Raw genomic sequence first — 19,626 nt, forward strand, 5'->3', positions numbered from 1 at the left:
CTGGCAGATCCAGAAAGGACTGGCTGGCTGTGGCAGGCCTGGGGATCTAGGGATGAGGGAAGTATAGCCCAGAGCTCCCCGGGGAAGGAGAGGACAGAAGCATAAACCGACACTCACCCTCTAGAGGACAGGTAACTGTGAGTGTGTGCTCTGCGGGGGAACCCAGGGAGGCTTCCTGGAGGGGGTGGCATTTGCCCTGGGCCTGAGGGATGGCAGGCAAGGTGGAAGCCAGCATCCCAGGCCTAAGGAATAGTTTGGGCAAAGGGTTGGCAGTGAAGGTGAGAGGGTTGGGCGTGACGCGCCAGAGGAGGAGAAGTCACTCTCCAAGTTCATGAGGCCCCTTGGTGGTTGAGTCACCACCGGGACCCTGTCTCTGATGGAAGGGAGCGCTCCGGTGCCCCATGGAGGCCTGGCACCAAGAAATCCTATCAAGGAAGTTCTCAAAGCCCCAGAGTCAGTGGATTCCTGCGAACGCAGCATCCAAGGGTGGGCACTTCCCCAACTGCAGTGAAGCTATGGGGCGGGGAAGAGGAAGTGTGGGCCCCAGGCCAGACCTAGAGAGCCCAGAGGCGGAGCCTCTTCTGAGTGACAGAAGCAGGGGCGAGGCCTCCCCAGGGCCGTCTCCTGGGACGGCCTGGGACCACAGCAGAGACGCAGGGTGGCTAGAGGCGAGAGAGGTGAACGCGGCCTGTGCCTGCCTGGGTGAGAGACCCTTGCCACTCACGCCCCGGGAACACTGGCGGCCATGGCCGTGGCCCAGCAACTGCGGGCTGAGAGGTGAGTGCAGGGGCAGAGCCCTCCCCGGGCCTCCTCGCTGTTCCTCGCAGGCCTTGGGGGACAGAGGCGGACCCTCCTGCAGCCCTTTATTACCAAGGTCAAAAGTTAGGAGGCTGAAACTGAGTCAGAACCCAAGTGCTCGGCCACGCAGATTCTTAGAAGTGTTTTTCAAGGAACCTTCCAGTTTTTGCTCACTTCCCTCAGGCGCAGATGAAGACGCCGAAGCCCAGAGAGGGGAAGTGACTTTCCCAGGGTCACACAGGAGTGTCGCATCTGGACAGGATCAGGTGTCCTGGGGCCCAGGCCGGGCTCACTGCTTTGCATGGCTTTTCATCTTCTGTTCAAACAGAATCACAGAATCTGGCTTCTTCCTCTTTACCCAGGGCCTGGCTCAAATGCCAGAAGCCTTCTCTGACAGCCCCCTCGTTGCTCTCGGACCGCCGGCCTGGTTTCCTTTTTCCGCACAGTCCTTAAACTGCTTGCAGGACATTCTACACTCACTCATTTGCTTCTGTCTCCCTGGCATCCCCATTAGAAGCAGGCTCCATGACAGTATTTGTCCCCTGGTCACTGCCCTATCCCCAGCATGTACCACCTTTGAGCTGGAGAATGTCCCGGGATCCTTCGGGTCCGGGTGCTGTCATTGCACAGATGAGAAAAGGTGAGGACTAAGGAGGATAAAGTACTTACTCAGGGTCACATGGAGCCCGGCCTCATCAGGGCTTAGCTTCATCTCTCAGCAAGCCTGTGCTCTGAGCTGTGGGGGACCCGAGGACACAGGGCGTGGCTCCTGCCCTCGATGGGAGCAGCAGGTGACATCAGAAAAAAAGCACGCTGGGTGGCGGTGATGGGGCGGGCTTATTTGGGGTCAAAGCGGGCAGCAAAGGGTCCACGGCGGCGTCTGGGGTTACAGGTGGAATTTCCAAAGGCTGAAGGTCAGAAGAAAGCTTGTCTGTGTGTGCGCTGAAGGAGGGGTCGCAGAAGCAAGGGCTTGGAGGGTGGTGCAAGGGCTGGGTTTTCCCACCGGATTCCAGATTCTTCCTCCACGGCTCTCACTGGAGAGGAAGCTGAACACACAGGAAGTGGCTGCAGCGTGAAGCTCGTGGCACTTCCTGTTTCTTGGGGTACGTGTGTCAGAAGACAGGACGCCCCCCAAAGAGCTGGTCCCCCCAGACTGTGCTCCCTTCCTCCCATCCTCTGTTTCTGTCCAGCCACCCTTACCCTCCCCAGAGGACGAAGGGGCGCCCGCCTCCCTCCCTTCTCGGGGCCATGGAGCCAGGTCCTGGGCCTCCCTGCCCCTCGGATGCCCTGGACGTGCTGTGCCTGAGGCCAGAGCAGAGGACACGAAGGGAAAGCAAGGGTACAGCCGGGCTTTCTAAGACCTGAGACATCCAAAGTTGGAGAGGACTGCCTTGGGGTAGTGAGATGGGTCCCAACAAACATGTTTTAACCACTTCCTGAGTGCGGGAGCCACAAAACCCGAGCTAGCTGCCCCCTGAAGGTCTGTCCAGGCCTCAGCCCCCTCCCATCCGGGATCCAAAGTGGACTTTTCGCGAACGACACGAGTGCGTATGAACCCAGAGCATCCCCCGGCCCCAGAAGGCCCTGGGTTGACTTCAGCTCTGAGGGGTCCCGGCTGAGGTCTCCAGGGGAGCAGGTTTTCTAAGGTGACTCCCAGTCAGGATCGCTGCTCCCCGCCCCCCCACTCTGCCCTGGTGCACAGCTTCCTGGCTCAGCCCCCCGCACACAGTAGGGTCACTCCCATGCTGACCCCCAGGGCACTTGCTAAAACACAGACACGGGAGCGGCCCTGTGCAGCAGCGAGTAGGGTCCCTGCTTTCGTGGGGACTCTCAGGCTGGGCTCGTCACAGATGAGACCTCCTGACCTTCCAGGGGTCCCTGTTTAACAGAGGGAGGAAGGAGCCCAGGCACAGAGGGGAGTCTTCCCAAGGTCCCCGCTGGCAATGGCCGAGCAGGGACTCGGGGGTCACCTTCCCCCCCCGCGCCTTCCCGCTCTGATGCCCATGCTGTCCCAGTGTAACCCCTTCCTCGCCCCCACCGCCCCGCCCCCAGCGCAAGGCACAGGGCCTTCGTGATGGGCCCTGCCTGTCTCCCTCGCTCCGTCTCTCCTTCCTTTCTGCCTCTCGCTGTGCGTTCCAACGGTGCTCAAACTGCCCCCCGCCCCAAAGTTCCTTGAACTTGCCCCCTCCTGCCTGCCTGGAGCCTTTGCACTCAGTTTCCCTTGCCTGTGGTCCTGTAGCTTGCCTGTGGTCTTCATCTCCCACTGGCCCAGCCCCACTTCTTCTGGGAAGCCCTCCCTGACTACCCTCGGTCTGCGCGAGCCGAGCCCTCCGACGGGTAGAGCGCCCTGCTCTTCTCTCTGGTGGACGTAAGTCCCATCTTCGAAGAACCTGCTTGCCAAGCTCTCTTGCCTGCTTCCCTGCCGATTCTCGGAGGGACTATAATAATGGCCAGCTCTGTTACAGCTCAAAACACCGTGTGCTTTTCCTTCCCGGCCTCTCTGACCATTGAAATGACATCATCATTCGTTCCGCGTCCAACTCTGGGTCCATGAGACCCAGAAGCCAGAAGCCACGTCCTAACGTGCTTAGGACAGTGTCTGAGCTCCCCTAGGTGCCGACAAGGGTGTGCTGTTATTATCGTTGCTGTTGCTGTTGTTGTGATTATTACCTCAGACGGGGAAACTGAGGCTGGGAGGAGGGCTGGGATTTATCGAAGTGCCTGCAGCGAGCTGCGGGGGCAGCAAATGAGGGGCAGGGTGGCGGCATTTGGGAACAGAATTCTAGAGCCACACCGCTTAGGCTCAAATCCCAGCCTCTCGATTTCCTTGGGCAGGTTCCGTAGCCTCTGTGTGTGCCTCAGTTTCCCTGTCTGTTAAAAGGTGTCAGGAGAGCATCTGGCGCGTAGCACACGCTCAGGAAACAGTTAAGTGTAGTAACTGTTACCCAACCTTCCCGATTCGCTGCCCAGAGCCATTTCTACGCTCTGGTTCCTTCCTGTCCCCCTGCCATTGCATTGCAGATGAATTACCCGTGAAGCACACAGCCTCAAGGGAGAAAGTGGAGGAAGCAGCTTCTCCCAAGGGTGTTGGCCACGGGGGCGGGGGGGGGGGGGCATGTGTGGAAAGTGAGTGGGGGGGAGGGGCTGCCAGTGGTCACTGAGCTGCTCAGAGAGTGGTGGGGATTTCCTCTGCCTGCCCATTGTCACCCTGAGTCACCCCCCCCATCCCCGATGGCAGCCACCAGCGTCCCGAGGTAGCCGGAGGTCCCACGCAGCCCAGGCCCCATGGGGACCAGCAGCAGCTGCGACTGGGTGTGCAGACTCAGAAACTGACCTCCTCTGAGGGCGTCGGAAGTGGTCGCCCCGCCCCCACTCCCACCCTGTCTCCCAGCTGCTCTGAACTCTGTGACCCCTGGCTGCTTTCTCTGTCCCCTTGGCTGGCTGTTTTCTCTTCCTCCAACGTCCCTCTCGGCCCCCTCTGCTCACGGTTTGCTCTTCCAGGGGGATCTTTACCGCGAGTCACGGGCACGCGGTTCTTAACCTCTCCTGCTGCAGCAGAGAGAGACCCACGCTCAAGCCCTCTGAGCTCCGGAACCACAGCGGCTCTTGCCAGACCTTGACCTGGGAGCCCAAGAGAGTCCCGCGTTAGCATGCCCGGAACTGAGTCCAGCAACCCTGCTCCCCTCCCACTCATCCTCGTCAGAATATGGGTGACACGTGGGCGTCACTCTTGACCCTGCCCTTTCGTTCACCTCTGCATCCAAGTAGTCCCCAAACCCTGCTGGCCGTATGCCAGGAATGACTCACGAGATGGTAGTGTGTCTGTTAGAAATGTATGAGGCTGCTGGGCACAGAGAAACTGAGGGTAGCTTAAACACACAGGGGCTTATTTTTTTTTCACATGACAAGACGACCAGAGGTAGGCCACAGCTGCTCGGTGACCCAGCACCAGCATCCCAGAAGTCCTTTGGTCTCCTCGGGTCTCTGCCTCATGGATGCAATATGGCTGCTGTGGGTCCAGATGGCACATCTGTGTTTAGGGCAGGCCAAAGGGGAAAGGAGAGGAATCCCTGCCGGCCCGTCCTTTCCTCTGGATCAGGAAAGTGAACGCTGTCTGAGAGGCCCCTGCCCCAGATTTTCTCTTAGGTCTCATTGGCCAGAAATGGTCCCGTGGCTGGTCTCAGCTGCAAGGGAGGCTGGGAAAATAGGAAGGAGGTTATGAGGTGCGGCTCAGACCAATCATGGTCCGTCACCTTGAGGCCAGGCCCACCGCCACCCTAAAGAATTGGGGCTTGATTAGCAGGAGGAAGCAAGGGACACAGCAATGAGACAGCGTCTGCCGAGGGTCGTGTCTCTGCGACTGTTCTTTCCGCCTGTCCCCGCTGTCTGGCTCTGTCGCCATCGTCTCTCCATTGCACCGAGGCACTGCAGGGCCTCACAGTGGTGCTCTGTCCCTCCGGCCTCTGTCCTTTTCCTCTCCACACAGCTGACTCCACCCACAGAAGCCCTGGGCCCACTCCTCGGGCCTTGAAACCTTCGCATATGCTGTTCCCACTGCCTGGAAGGCCCTCCCCTGGTGGATTCCCCTTCGACCTTCTCTTCAACGACCTTCTGGACCTGGCTCAAACGTCACCTCCTCCCCAGGCTGGGCAGGATGAACCATTCTCCCTGTGGGACACGTGCTGACTTTGTTTACTCCCGTGACCCAGGGCCTAGACCCGGAGGACGTGACTCGATGTGCGGCTCCTGGATGAATAGCGCAGCCACAGAGCAATTTGCTAGACTATGATACGGCTGCTGGCATATGGTCCCCTCTCCAAACGGGTTCACTCTCAAGGTCGGGTCCCGGAAGGGGTGTTGACACAGGCGACGGGCCGGCGGACTGCAGGTGGTAACCAGGCTTTCTTTCCCTCCCGCCTCCCTCAGCGACTTTGAACAGCTTCCCGATGACGTAGCCGTCTCGGCCAACATCGCCGACATCGAGGAGAAGAGGGGCTTCACCAGCTACTTTGTAAGAGAGACCCTGACCTTCGGCCTCTGACCTCTAAACCTCCAACTCTCGTCCCTTAACTTCTAGCCCTGGGCTTTGCAACAGGGTGATTTGCCTCCAGGGGACATTTGGTAGTAAATGTCTTTTTGTAAGACTAGTTTTTTTTTTTTTTTTTCAAGTTTTTTTACTTTGAGAGAGAAACATACACAGAGAGAGAGAGAGAAGGGGAGAGAAATCACGTGCGCACACGCGAGCAGGGGAGGAGCAGAGAGAAAGAGAGGGACAGAGAGAATCCCAAGCAGGCTCCTCGCTGTCCGCGCAAAGCCGGGGACGGGGCTCGATCCCACAAACCTTGAGATCGTGACCTGAGCCGAAACCCAGAGTCGATCGCTTAACCGACCGAGCCACCCGGGGGCCCCTGGTAGTAAATACCTGGAGACATTTTTGATGATTACCACTTGTGGGGGGGGGGGGTGTCACCGGCGGGACGGAGCCCAGAGAGGCCTCTCAGCACCCTGGGGTGCACAGCACAGCCCCCCACCACAGAGAAGGGTGGCCCCCAGTGTGATACCGAGGTTGAGCAACGCTGCTCTGATCCTAGCACCTTCGAACCCCGGCCCCCCTCCCCCCCAGTCTGGCCCTGGCCGCCCTCCACCCTGGCCTGTGTCCTCTCCAGGTTTTTGTCATCGAGGTGAAGACTAAAGGAGGATCCAAGTATCTCATCTACCGCCGCTACCGCCAGTTCTACGCCTTGCAGAGCAAGCTGGAGGAGCGCTTTGGGCCCGAGAACAAGACCAGCCCGTTCACCTGCAGCCTGCCCACACTTCCGGGTAGGCCCCTGGCTGCGGAGCTGGGAGCCCGGCCCCGCTGACACAGCCGCCACCCGCCGCCGATCCCTCCAGCTCCATTTAGCCCCCACGCAAACCCTTCAGTCCGAGGCCCCTCCCGGCAGTCGGCAGTCGCGGGCTGCCCCCTCCGGCCTCACGGCCCTCGCCCTCCTGTGCTCCGATGACTTCGCGGCCACCCTGTTTCAGCCATCCCCGCCTTGTCCATCCCACGGACTCGCGAGCGCCCCCTCTCGCCCGGTCCGAGAGCTGCCCTCTGACCACAGGCCCCTTCTGGGGCCGGTTTCCCGGAGCTTCCGCTCCCTCCTCCTCCCCTCTCCTCCCGGAGGCCGGAGGCCGTGGGCGCCTCATCGCTGTTTCTGGACAGTCCCCTCCCCCCTTGCCTCCTGGCCTTTCTTCCCGGCTCCGGCTCCGTACCCCGCACCCCGGACAGGCGCAAATCTCCGGCCACGGAGCACCTGCCCTCTTGAGCCCTGCAGGGGTGTAGGGTGCCGGGTGCTGTCCCCTAGGGGGCCCCCGGCTTCTCTCTTCCTCCTTCAGAGCCAGTTCTGCTCACGCCTGGCCCATCACTTCTCTGGGGCTGCCAGGGACAGGGACCCTCCTGCTCCCGCCCCCCCCCCCCCCCGCCCCCCCAGGCTCCAGCACGCTTTGTCCCCCTCTCTGTGTGTGGCTTTCCCCTGACAGCATATCCGTGGCCTCCTGGTACTCTCGCCTTCTCCCAGTTCACTTCCAGCCTCACCCCTGCTCCTCCAGCTCCTTACAGAATCTGTCCCCCCTGCTGCCCCTTGAAAGGTGGGCCTTCTGTGCGGTGCCATCTCCCCTCCAGACACCCTCCCCCGAACCAGGTAATCTGAACTCTGACCTTAACTGCTCCCTTCTTGCTGCTGAGTCCCAGCCACCTCCCAACCCCAGACCTCAGTCACTGTCCCCCTACTACTAGCTGGACACCAGCTCCTGCCCATCTCACTGGTGGCAGGAGCCAGACATTCACCTTCCGGTGGGAGTTCTTCCGGTAGACGGTTCTACCGGGGGGGGGGGGGGGCCCGCCTAAGGCGCCTGGAGAGGACATGTGTCTTGGGTCAGCCATCATCTGTTTCCCGATCCCCCTAAACACGCTGCCTTGCTTTTGAGGAAAGACCCCTTCATCTACCCAACAAATATTGATTGATTTGGGCCTCGTTGGCATCTTAGGAGCCCCCTAAAAGTTCAAGAATTTTGATGCCCAAGTCCCACCCCCAGAGCCCCTGATTTAATAATCCCGGGTGAGTCCTATGACAGTGAGATTCTTAAATGCTCCTCGGGTGACTTCGATGTGTAGCCTGGGTTGAGGACCCCTGTGTTAGGTCGTGGGATCCAGTTGAGAACTAAGCAAAGTTTCCCTTCTCTTGGAGCCAGGAATTGTGTGTGTGTGTGTGTGTGTGTGTGTGTGTAGGAACAGGCAGTAAAGAAACAAGTAAAATATCAGCTGGAAACAGTGCAACCCAGCTGAAAGCAAGCTGAAAGGCGGTGTGGACTGGAGGGGCCTCTTGAGCGCCGCTGAGACAGTGGGGAGGGTTCCTGGTCCCGGGGGGGGGGGGCGGTGCAGCTCGGGGCCCAGAGACCATGTGCTCGGGCCAGGCTCCCAGGACAGCTCTTTGCACTTCCTCAGCTAAAGTGTACATGGGTGTGAAACAGGAGATCGCTGAGATGCGGATTCCTGCCCTCAACGCCTACATGAAGGTAACCGTGGGGCCGTGCCGCCTGGGCACCTGGGAGGGCATCAGGGAGGGCACCTGGGAGGGCATCTGGAAGGGCACCTGGGAGGGCACCTAGGAGGGTATCAGGGAGGGCACATGGGAGGGTATCAGGGAGGGCACCTGGGAGGGCATCAGGGAGGGCACCTGGGAGGGCATCTGGGAAGGCACCTCGGAGGGTATCAGGGAGGACACCTGGGAGGGCATCAGGGAGGGCACCTGGGAGGGCATCAGGGAGGGCACCTGGGAGGGCATCAGGGAGGGCACCTGGGAGGGCACCTGAGAGAGCATCTGGGAGGGCACCTGGGAGGACCTGGGAGGGCATCTGGAAGGGCACCTGGGAGGGCATCTGGGAAGGCACCTCGGAGGGTATCAGGGAGGACACCTGGGAGGGCATCTGGAAAGGCACCTGGGAGGGCATCAGGGAGGGAATCAGGGAGGGCACCTGAGAGAGCATCTGGGAGGGCACCTGGGAGGGCATCTGGAAGGGCACCTGGGAGGGCATCAGGGAGGGAATCAGGGAGGGCACCTGAGAGAGCATCTGGGAGGGCACCTGGGAGGACCTGGGAGGGCATCTGGAAGGGCACCTGGGAGGGCATCTGGGAAGGCACCTGGGAGGGTATCAGGGAGGGCACCTGGGAGAGCATCCGGAAGGGCACAGAGAGGGAAGTAGCCCATGTACCATCCCTGAGCACAGCTGTGGGGTTGCTTCTCCTGCTCCAATGGCCCCCATCTTCAATCCTTAAAGGCCTGGCCTGGGGGGAGATATAGGTTGTGTTCTCAGAGCTCCAGGGGGTGGGGCAGAGGCAGTGGAGAAGGTACAGGAACCGCACTGTGAATCGACCAATCTGATGTCTGTGCCAAGTGTCCTGATAGCGAGCTGAATAGGATCGAGTGTGTGCCCCCGAGGTACCTGCTGCCCAGTGGGGGACACGGAGAGGTGGGTCACAAAAGCACAGAACCGTGGCCTGTGTAACGGAGGCGTGAGGGACGGGGCCCCAGCTCTCCCACATGACCCCTTTGTATGAACTGGAGAAAGGCCCTCCCTTGCCAAGGCACGGGCTTGTGTTAGCTGCATTCATGAGCCTTGCCGAGGTGCCCTTGGATACTCCCCAACCTTTAAATTGTCTGCATCCCTAGGAGATGGAAGCAAAGAGAAAGAAACATCTTGAAGGCTGAGACCAGGCTGGTTAGGAAAGCCCTTCTACCAATCAGGGCTGTGCAAGAAAGCGGCGGGTTTCCTCATGAGGTAGTGAGCACCCTGTCACTAAAGGCATCCAAGCCACGGCTTGATGGCAACCTTAGGAAACTCCAGAGGGGAGCCCTCCTCCTAGCACAGAGGACCCCTCACAGTCAGTGAGGCCTCCCCCTCCTCTTCTGCTCTCATGGCTGAAGAGCACGGAACTAGGCGTCTTCAGTCTTCGCTCTGACATTGACCGTTTGGGTGATTTAGGCCAAGTAACTCATCCTCTCTGGGCTTGGGTTTCCTCACCTGTGAAATGCGGCGGTGCCTCCAGCTCTCTGGTCTCCTGGGGGAGGAGTGATGTTGGGAGCTTCCAGAACGTGAGAGATCATAACTCCTAGCGGAGTGAGCGGCAGGAGGAGCGCAGAGGAGGTGGGAGGCAGGAGGAGGTGACCCCTGCCCTCTCCAGTGGCTGCAGGAATCCTGGGCTCTGGGCAGAGAAGAGGGAGGGTGGGAAGCCCCTCGGCTGCCGCACCGGAGGCATCTCCCCTCAAGGGGGCGCTGTGACGCCTGCTCCCTCAGGGTGGCTGGAGGCTCCTGTCTTCCTGCAGGGTAGGAGAGGGGTGAGCTCTGGGGGGGGAGGGATGAAGCTGTGGAGCTGGGCCTCTTGGTCGCACACCTGGGCTGGAGGGTCCCCTCTCTGCCTATCTCTGTGTGATTTGGGTCCTTAGAGCCCAGGGGCCCATCAGTGCAGGAATCTCTGCTACAGTTCAGGGCCGGGGAGCTCACTACCACTCTTCCCTGCTCATCTCCTTGGACAGTTACTAGAAAAATCCGATTCCTTGTAACTTGCATCGCTGTCTCACCACTGTCCACGTGGAGAATATGGATCATGTGATAATGACACCTGCCTGGAAGGCTGTGGGGTGCTTTGCCAGGAGGCTCTTGATATACATTTGTAGGGTAGACGAACAGGCTGATTTACTTCCCTCAGTCACTTGTGAGTTGGATGCTATTATCCCTATTTACAGACGGGGGAGTGGAGGCACCGAGAGGTGGAGCCACGCATCGGGTGCCATAGAGCAGCCAGAGAGGAGGGCTGAGATTTGAACTCACGTCTCTGGGACGCCAGGGCTGTGCTTTCGCCCTCCGTGCTACGTTGTGATAGAAGTAACAGCAGCGATGGTCATGTCCAACTTTGATGGGGCTCTTGCTAGATGCCCGGTCGTGTTGTAAGCGTTGTGCACCTGTTCACTTCTTTAATCCTTACACCATCCCCCCACAAGGCAGGTGCTATTAGCATCCGCCTTTTATGCATGAGCATATGGAGGCACGCTTGGCCAGGGTCACCCAGCTGGTGAGTGGGACTTGATCCCAGGGGTGGCCTGGCTCAGTGTCTGTACCCTTAAACCCATCTCTGGGCTGCCTCCCAGCCCTCCCCATGTGACAGCTGTGTCCTGTCTACGCTCTGCAGTCCTGGTTCCTCTGGAACCTGGTTCCTGGTTCCTGCTGGCCCCTCCCCATCTTGCTGCCTCAATGGGATTCTCGGGAGGGGGCTGGGTGCCTCTGGAGCCATGGCACCCAAAGCTGACCACAGAGCTCCTGGGGACCTATGCGTTGTCCAGCTTGAGGGGGGGGGATGACCCTGCCAGATTCTGGGTCCTCTGCGTCCTCACAGCCTTAGGACCTTTGCGTTGTGGCCAGTGTACCCAGCATCAGATGGAGAGTCCCGACTCCTCGCCTTCCCAGCTCTGCCAACTGGGTCGGGCACTTTGCTTCTCCAAACCTCAGTTTCCCCAACTCTGATATGAGATGAAGTATCAGAAAGCATTTTTTAGGCTGTAATGCCACCAACTGTGGTTGGTTTGGGTCATTTGAGGCATCCTTCCTCCCACTATCGTCTCATTTTCATCTCGAGGATGGGCGTCGGTGGCAGATGGCTCTGGGGGCCCCAGCTCTGTCGCTTGCCAGGCCAGGTGGCCTTGGGCAGGTGCCCTAACCTCCCTGACACTAACTTTCAGGCTTTTTATGAGATGGGGCGAAGCCATGTGGTGTGGCACTGAGCGCAGTTCCTGGACAGTCACCGCCACGTCATCGTACCTGTCGTCACCATTGTTGTGTCTGGAGGCCTTTAAGGTCTTTCCAAATGAACTGTTCTCAAGCCAGCTGGTCCCCTCCTGATCTCAAGCCCAGGAGTAAAGCTTATGAGATGTTACACGTCTTGGACGAAATGAAATGTGTCCTGTTGCCGTGCTTGGGCAGAGCCAGCGTTAATAGAGGGGGGGCGGGGACCAGTGTGGGGGACGGGGATGGAGCAGATAGGCTGGGATGTCCAGACCTTTCTGCTGACCACCCACCTGTGCTGTCTCCTCTCTCCAACACAGAGCCTCCTCAGCCTTCCCATCTGGGTGCTGATGGACGAGGACGTCCGGATCTTCTTCTACCAGTCATCCTATGACGCGGAGCAGGTACCCCAGGCGCTGCGCAGGCTCCGGCCACGCACCCGGAAAGTGTAAGTGACCAGCCCCTGTGCTCTCTGGGCCAGAGCCCTGGGCCACCTCCTCTTAACCAGGATCTCTGCCCCAGATGCCCCTGCTGCAAAGGTACTTCTTTTCCCTGGAGGAAGAGAAGAACCAGAGATCAGTTCTATCCCTGAACACCCCAGGATGTTCAGGTGGTTAGATGAGCCTGGAAAACCAAGCGCAGGGCCTGGAGGGATAGGAGGCGGGTGCATTTTGATGTGTTTGAGAGGGCGGACCAGAGGACAGGGGCTGGACCACTGACAGGGAGAGTTTGGAGCCACAGCGCCCACGGGGGATGCCGCAGGGCTCTGGGTGCCCTCTCCTGGGGGAGAGGGAGGGAAAGGAGGAGCTGGTCTCTCTGCAGACCTTCTCAGAGCCTTTCCTGGGATGCCCTGCCCCACCCCCCACACGCACTCCGTTGCAGCTCCTGGTGTATCACACTGGTCCCCAGGGGGGCGCTGCTGCTCCCTCTCTGATTCCAAACAGCCCGCTACTCCCTTCCAGCCCCCTCCTCACCAGGAAATAATCATGGAGAATCCAAGCCACTGAAATAAGGCTGGGTTTCGAAAGCCAGGCTTCTGCTGCTGCTAAGAATTCCAGGGACAGGGCTCCTGAGCCCTGGCCTCCCTCCCAGCTCCTCCCTCCCTCCTCAGGCCGGTATCTCTGAGTGTCCTCTTGGTGCCTGGCCATCTCCCCACGCACGGAGGCAGGCATGGTTTCAATGTCACCTGAGCCGCGTGGCCCTGCCCCCAGAGCCCTGGAGCAGTGCACCTCTCCAACCCGTTTCCTTGGTTGAAAAATTAGAGGTTGGGGGTGGGGAGTAGTACGAAGAACAGATGTGAAAGCGTTGGTAAGTTAGAGCACTAAGCAAATGTGTGTCTTCCTCCCCACCTCCTTGCTGAGCCTCTGTTTCCTGGCCCACAAAAGGAGATACAATCCCTCCCCCCAGCGACAGCGGGAACCAGGGAGTGAGTGTGATGGTCAGAGGAGCAATTGTAGCTGCATTTTTGACATCCTCCCCCTCCCCCGCCTTTCCCACCCCTGATGAGGGGCTCCTCTGGGCACAGAAGCAGGGAGCCAGGCCCTGAGAGAACCAGGAGGGCTGACAGGCCTCCCTTCTCTCTCCACAGCAAGAGTGAGTCCCCACCAGGCGCCCTCTTTGACCGCATGGCCGCTCCGAGAGCAGAGGTAACCCCCCCGGCCCCGGGGCCAGGCCTCCCATCTCACCTCTGGGCTCCACCTTCGGCCACTGTGCCCCCACTCTGGGTGCCCTTTGTGTGCCTAGGACGGGGCTGGGTGCTGGGAGCAGGAGGGGATTCGGCCTTAGCCCCAAGGGCGCCCAGCCCAGCTGACAGGAGCTGGTATGGGGAGCATGAGGGGAAGGCGGCCATCCATCATCCATTCAGCAAGCTTTCCTGACCTCCTCCAGACCAGCCCCACCCTGGTCTGGGGTGGGGACTAAAGCCTCAGAAATAACTCACACAAGGCCCTGCCCTCAAGGAGCTCACAGCTCCCTGATGACACACGTGTGGAAACAGTGTGGACTGGGACCCACACTGGGCGGCCGAGGAAGGTGCTCAACCCCGGGGGTTTGGATGCTTGCCTGTCTGCGCTCATCCCACCAGGTCTGGAAGGAGCACGTTCTGGAGTCAGAGAGACCTGGCTTCTGATCCTGGTTCCTCCATGAACAAATGAGTGGTCTCAGACAAGTCACTTATCCTCCTTGAGCCAGTCTCCTCAACCATTCACTGGGACCCTGAGGCGTGTGGAGCACGGTAGTAGGGATTCACGGAGTGCTCCCTCCGTCCCGCCTTACTCCACTCTTCTCCCAGGCCCTGTTTGACTTCACTGGGAACAGCAAACTGGAGCTGAATTTCAAAGCTGGAGATGTGATCATCCTTCTGAGTCGGATCAATAAAGACTGGCTGGAGGTGAGGTTGGGGGTGAGGCTGGGGATGATGTTGTTTCGGGTCTCCTGGCGGGGGTCAGAGGAGGCAGGGTCAGGGAAGGCCCCAGGGAAGAGATGCCGTCTGAGGGTCACCCAGGAAGTCCGAGCAGCTGGGTGGAGGCAGCCCGAGGAACACCGCCACGGGGAGGCAGGTGTGTGAGCTCAACAAAAGATCCCGGAGACCACACCTGCCTTCGGTTCTGACCCCAAAGGACAGTTGCTCCAGGCCAGTCGGTTGACCTACTGAACCGACGACTGTCTTGGTCTATCGCAGGGTTTCTCCCCGGTGGCGCTGTTGACATTTGGGGCCAGATTGGCGTGGGGCCATCCTGTGCCCTGCAGGGCGTTCCGCCGCATCCTTGGCCTCCGCTCACCAGATGCGGGCAGCACCCCTGCAGATGACAGTCAGATCCCTCCAGACATTTGGCTCGGGGTGGGGGAGGTTGCAAAATCAGCCGCCACTGGGACGCGCTAGTGGGTCGTCTGGGAGAATTGTCCTAACCGTCGTGCGGCAAGAAGAGAGAGTGATACAGAGCGTAAGCTCCGGGGTCGGCCTGCCTGGTGTCCTTTCCTAGTTGTTTTTAACTAGCTTTGCGTCCCTGGGAACCTTGCTCAACCCTGTGGTTTCCTTTTCCGTAAATGGAGAGAGCTGGCAATTTCTTCCTAGCGGTCCTGGGAGGGCCGGCCGAGGCGCAGCTGTTCGGGGCTTGGCCCGCAGAGGGCCTCCGCGTGTGGCATCTGGCCGGTGCCGGGGCTGCTGGGAAAGTGAAATGAGACTCTGACGCCAGAGTCCGTCTTGACTGTTGCTTCGTCCCCGCAGGTGGCATGTGGGGCCCCCCCAGGGGTGACTGGTGGATGGAGATGGGAGGTCCTGGCCTGCTTCTGGCCATTCCGGTTGGATCCTGCTGCCCTTAAACAAAGTTCCCTTTGGTCGAGGCTCCTGAGGCCGGGGGGCGTCTGAAGGACATTGTGGAACGGGCCCCGGGAGTTCTCGAGGGGGAGGGGAGGGTCACTGGTGTCCAGGAGCTAGACAGGGGCAAGGACCGTTGGTCTGGCCGACTTGGCAGCTTTGATCTTAGCCCCCGTCCTGGAGCCGTGTCTCGGGACTCAGCGGCTCTTACAGCTGTTGGGCATTGCTGGCCACTCTCCAGACCCAGAAAATGTCTGTTGCCTTCCTGTTTTCTGAAAAGTTCTGTGTGTGAGTATGCTGGCTGACTTCTGGCCTCAGGTCAAGGGGAGGGTCAGGGGAGGAGCGAGGGGGACTACTTGGAGCCTCAGTTTACATGTCTGTGAAACGGGATGTGGATGATGTCTCTTCCAAAGGCTTGTCAAGATTAAAAGAACATGTGGCAGTGGCTGGGTCTTGGCCTGGAGCTCAGGAGAGAAACCTGGGCCGGAGAGAGAGTTCTGGAAGTCTGATCTAGAGCAGGCGCTCGGTGCAGGAATGAGCGAAGAGAGCCACACCCCTTGATCTCCCTCCTCTGTTCTGTTTTCCTCCTTAACACCCGTGGCCATTGGCTCAGCGTGGAGCTCACCAAGCTCCCTGCACGTTGACTGTCACCCCCCATTATAATGTGGCTCCCAGAGGGAGGGTAAGCACCCACCGTCCATTCTTTTTTTTTAAGTTTTTTTTAATGTTTATTTATTTCTGAGACAGAGAGAGACAGAGCATGAACGGGGGAGGGGCAGAGAGAGAGGGAGACACAGAATCCGAAGCAGGCTCCAGGTTCTGAGCCATCAGCACAGAGCCCGACGTGGGGCTCGAACTCACGAACCGTGAGACCATGACCTGAGCCAAGTCGGTCGCTCAACCGACGGAGCCACCCAGGCGCCCTGAACCCCTCATCCATCTTGAGTGCCCAGAGTGTGCCACCTGGCTGGTGCTGGTGACGTCTGTGAACCAATGACCGAATTAGGTGAAAGCAGCTTTCCAGATGAAGCGAGATCTTGACTATTGTTCTATTCTGGGACAGAAATAGAAGTCTTCTTGGGGTCAACAGCACGGTGACCTGGGTCACTTATTCTCCTACCTTTGCTTATGACCTCGTCTGCATAATGACAAGGGTGCCGGGTGGGGGGAGGGGGCTCGAAGTTGGGCGCTGCTGTCTCCCTTCCCACCGTCAAGGCGGCCCCTTCTTCCCTCCTCAGGGCACCGTCCGGGGAGCCACGGGCATCTTCCCACAGTCGTTCGTGAAGATCCTCAAGGACTTCCCGGAGGAAGACGACCCCACCAACTGGCTCCGCTGTTACTACTATGAGGACACCATCAGCACCACCAAGTTCGTGGCCTGTCCACCCTCCCTGCCCCTCCCCACCGCCACCCCAGCCCCCCGCATCGCACTCTGGGCTCTGAGACCTCCCCTCACCCAACTGAAAGCCTCCAGGGGCTCCAGATAAGCCATGACTCGGTAACAGGATGCCAAGACCCAGAGGGGTCCCGCCAGCCTCGTTCCCATGTCCCTCTTCCGGCCTGATGCCCCCTCACCGCTGCCTGTTGTCCCCTTAGGGACATCGCGGTGGAGGAAGACCTCAGCAGCACTCCGCTATTCAAGGACTTGCTGCGGCTCATGAGGTGAGTGGCTGGAGGGGGACGGGGTGGCAGGGGGGGGGGGCGTCAGAGACCCCGGAGGAGAGAACAGAGGGGCAAACGCAGTGTGTTAAGGTTCATCTGCTTTGCCTTCTTGTTTCGGCCCCAGCCCAGCCCCGCAGGGCAGATGTCAGCTCCCCATGACAGAGCCGAGCGGGGGTCCGCAGAGACGTACGGGGCCTTAGACGAGGTCACACGGCCTGTGAGTGCGGATTTGCGGCTAGAGCCAGCTGGCAAAAGACCTGGGGGCTTGGGGCCTCCGCCAGCAGAGAGGACCACCACCTCCCAAGGTCCAGTGTGTCCACGGACCCTTCTTTTACAGAATGGAAATAACATTGGTCGATTCCCGACCATGAGAGTCATTCCTGTTAATTACATGTATATGTATTTATATACATATACATATACATATATATGTATATATACATATACATATGTATATATATACATATACATATATATACATATACATATATACATATACATATACATATATATACATATACATGTATATATACATATACATATGTATATATGCATATACATATGTATATATATATACATATACATATATATACATATACATATGTATATATACATATACATATGTATATATACATATACATATATATACATATACATATGTATATATACGTATACATATACATATGTATATATACGTATACATATATATACATATACATATATACATATACATATACATATATATACATATACATATACATATACATGTATATATACATATACATATGTATACATATACATATACATATGTATACATATACATATGTATATATACATATGTATATATACGTATACATATACATATGTATATATACATATACATATATATACATATACATATACATATACATATACATATACATATATATATATACATATACATGTAATTAACGTCAGAAATGGCAGGAGGGTATAAAGAAGCAGAATCACCTCGAGCATCGCTCCGCTCATCATTAGGCACGCATTCAGATGTTTCCAGGGCACATCGCCACCCCCTAAATGTGGCGTTAGCTGGCCACGTGGTGTCATTCTGGGGGTGCGCCAGAATGAATGCAGCCACCCCTCCTCGGCTGTTTATGTTACCCCCGCTTCCTTACGCCCACAAATCATGCTGTGGTTCTTGCGTTTGGTGATCTGCCCGATAGTCCCCTCAGGATGAGTGTCTAGGGGTGGAATTTCGGAATTAAGGTGTTGGCAAGTCTGTTAGGTCTCCCATCCCTTTGTCGTATTCCCCATAGGAAGGTTATATCACGTGAGTTCGAGCCCCGCGTCGGGCTCTGTGCTGACAGCTCGGAGCCTGGAGCCTGCTTCGGGTTGTTCTGTGTCTCCCTCTCTCTCTCTGCCCCTCCCCTGCTCACACTCTGCTGTCTGTCTCTCTCTCAAAACTAAATAAACATTAAAAATATTTTTGTAAAGGTTACATCACTTTTCACTTTCGCCAGCCAGGTCCACCCCACATCAGACAGTCCCAGTCCCTCAAGAGACCTTCCTCCACGGCGGCACACAGCTCTTGGGGGCTTTATGCTCTCTACTGTGTGCCCAGCCAAACCCACCCCTCGGCCTCACGTCGGTTCTTAACTCTTCACATTTATACACAAGGCACTTCAGGCCGTGCCACGAATTTGTGGTGAAAGCCTCTTCTCCCCTGTAGGTCTCAGTGTCCCCATCTGTGCAGTGGGAGGTTGGAGCCCATGATGATAAGGCCTGTGCCAACCTCTGACCCCTTCGGATTCTTAGATCCTGGCTTTAAACCTCCGTCAGCCTCCTCTCTCTGTCCCTACGCTTCGGCCTAAGGCCGCTGGACCTCTTATTAACCGTGACCATTCCCACCCAGGCAGGAGTTCCAGAGGGAGGACATCGCCCTCAATTACCGGGATGCCGAGGGGGACCTCGTTCGGCTGCTTTCAGATGAGGATGTGGCGCTCATGGTGAGACAGGCCCGAGGTCTCCCCTCCCAGAAGCATCTCTTTTCCTGGAAGCTACATGTCACCCAGAAGGATGACTACAAAGTCTACAACACTGCCCCCTGAGCTGATGGGGACTAAACAAATAATAAATAAATAAATAAACTTTAAAAATAAATACAAGTATCTTTATTTATTTTTGGGAAAGAGAGAGAGAGAGAGCAAGCAGGGGAGGGGCAGAGAGAGAGAGAGAGAGAGAGAGAGACCCAAGCAGGCTCTGCACTATCAGCACGGAGCCCAACACGGGGCTCGAACCCAGGAACCGCGAGACCATGACCTGAACCAAGATCAAGAGTTGGACGCGTTACCGACCGAGCCACCCAGGCGCCCCTCAAAGTATCTTTCAAGTACATTCCTCAGGAAGAAGACAGTGGATCCTCGAGGGACAGGCTGAGCTGCATGAACACATGATAAGCAAAAGCAGCGGTAAGTATCATGGACTCGTCTTGCATTGACTGAGCCAAGCTGAAACCGTGTTTCCCAGAATGTCCTTCCCCGTGTGGATCCAGACGGTGCGGCCCCTAAGACACGTGGTGCAAGAGATTCAGAAGGGGAGCGCAAAGCAGCAGGAACTTCTTTTTAGTCCAGAGATGCCACTGCAGTTCATGCACACGGGTCCTTCTGTGCTGCTTCACGCTTTGGAACTTCAGAACACAGAAGTCAAAGAGAAGATCCCGGAAGCAGTGAGACAATGTTGCAATGGCCACAAAAGAACAACACTGAAAACGACAGCAGGCTTCTTGGTAATATGCTCAGTGTCAGGTTCTCGATCCCGGGCTGGGTGTGTGTTTAGCTCCCTGCCACAGGGCACCAGTTTCTTTGGGTTTCTGTTTGTCCTTGCTTCTCTCACGGCACATGCATCTTCTGTCTTTGACAGCCCTCATCACTCGACTGGACACAGATACAGCAGCATCATATAGAAGGTTTGACCAGGGGCACCAGCTGACTCTCTCGGTTGAGCGTCCGACTTCGTCTCAGGTCACAATCGCGGTTTGTGAGTTCGAGCCCCGC

General features: G+C 57.6%; 1 protein-coding gene across 2 annotated transcripts; it reads left to right on the plus strand.

Annotated features, from left to right (window-relative positions):
• Nucleotides 1-590: 590 nt before the first annotated feature.
• On the plus strand, nucleotides 591-18,714 carry NCF4 (neutrophil cytosolic factor 4). 2 transcript variants are annotated; one of them, XM_081796258.1, is made up of 10 exons: nucleotides 591-777; nucleotides 5,725-5,809; nucleotides 6,465-6,618; nucleotides 8,282-8,352; nucleotides 11,934-12,061; nucleotides 13,202-13,259; nucleotides 13,904-14,002; nucleotides 16,168-16,298; nucleotides 16,526-16,591; nucleotides 18,486-18,714. In XM_081796258.1, exons 1-10 carry the CDS (start codon nucleotides 746-748, stop codon nucleotides 18,679-18,681), a joined length of 1,020 nt encoding a protein of 339 aa, XP_081652384.1. In that variant the 5' UTR covers nucleotides 591-745; the 3' UTR covers nucleotides 18,682-18,714. The 2 variants fall into 2 exon arrangements, with proteins under 2 accessions (XP_081652384.1, XP_081652385.1); XM_081796259.1 differs by lacking the exon at nucleotides 18,486-18,714 and adding an exon at nucleotides 16,716-16,920.
• The last annotated feature ends 912 nt before the right edge of the window (nucleotides 18,715-19,626 follow it).

The sequence above is a fragment of the Panthera onca genome, chromosome B4 (genome assembly GCF_046562875.1).
Source record: "Panthera onca isolate mPanOnc1 chromosome B4, mPanOnc1 haplotype 2, whole genome shotgun sequence".
Taxonomy (NCBI): Eukaryota; Metazoa; Chordata; class Mammalia; order Carnivora; family Felidae; genus Panthera; species Panthera onca.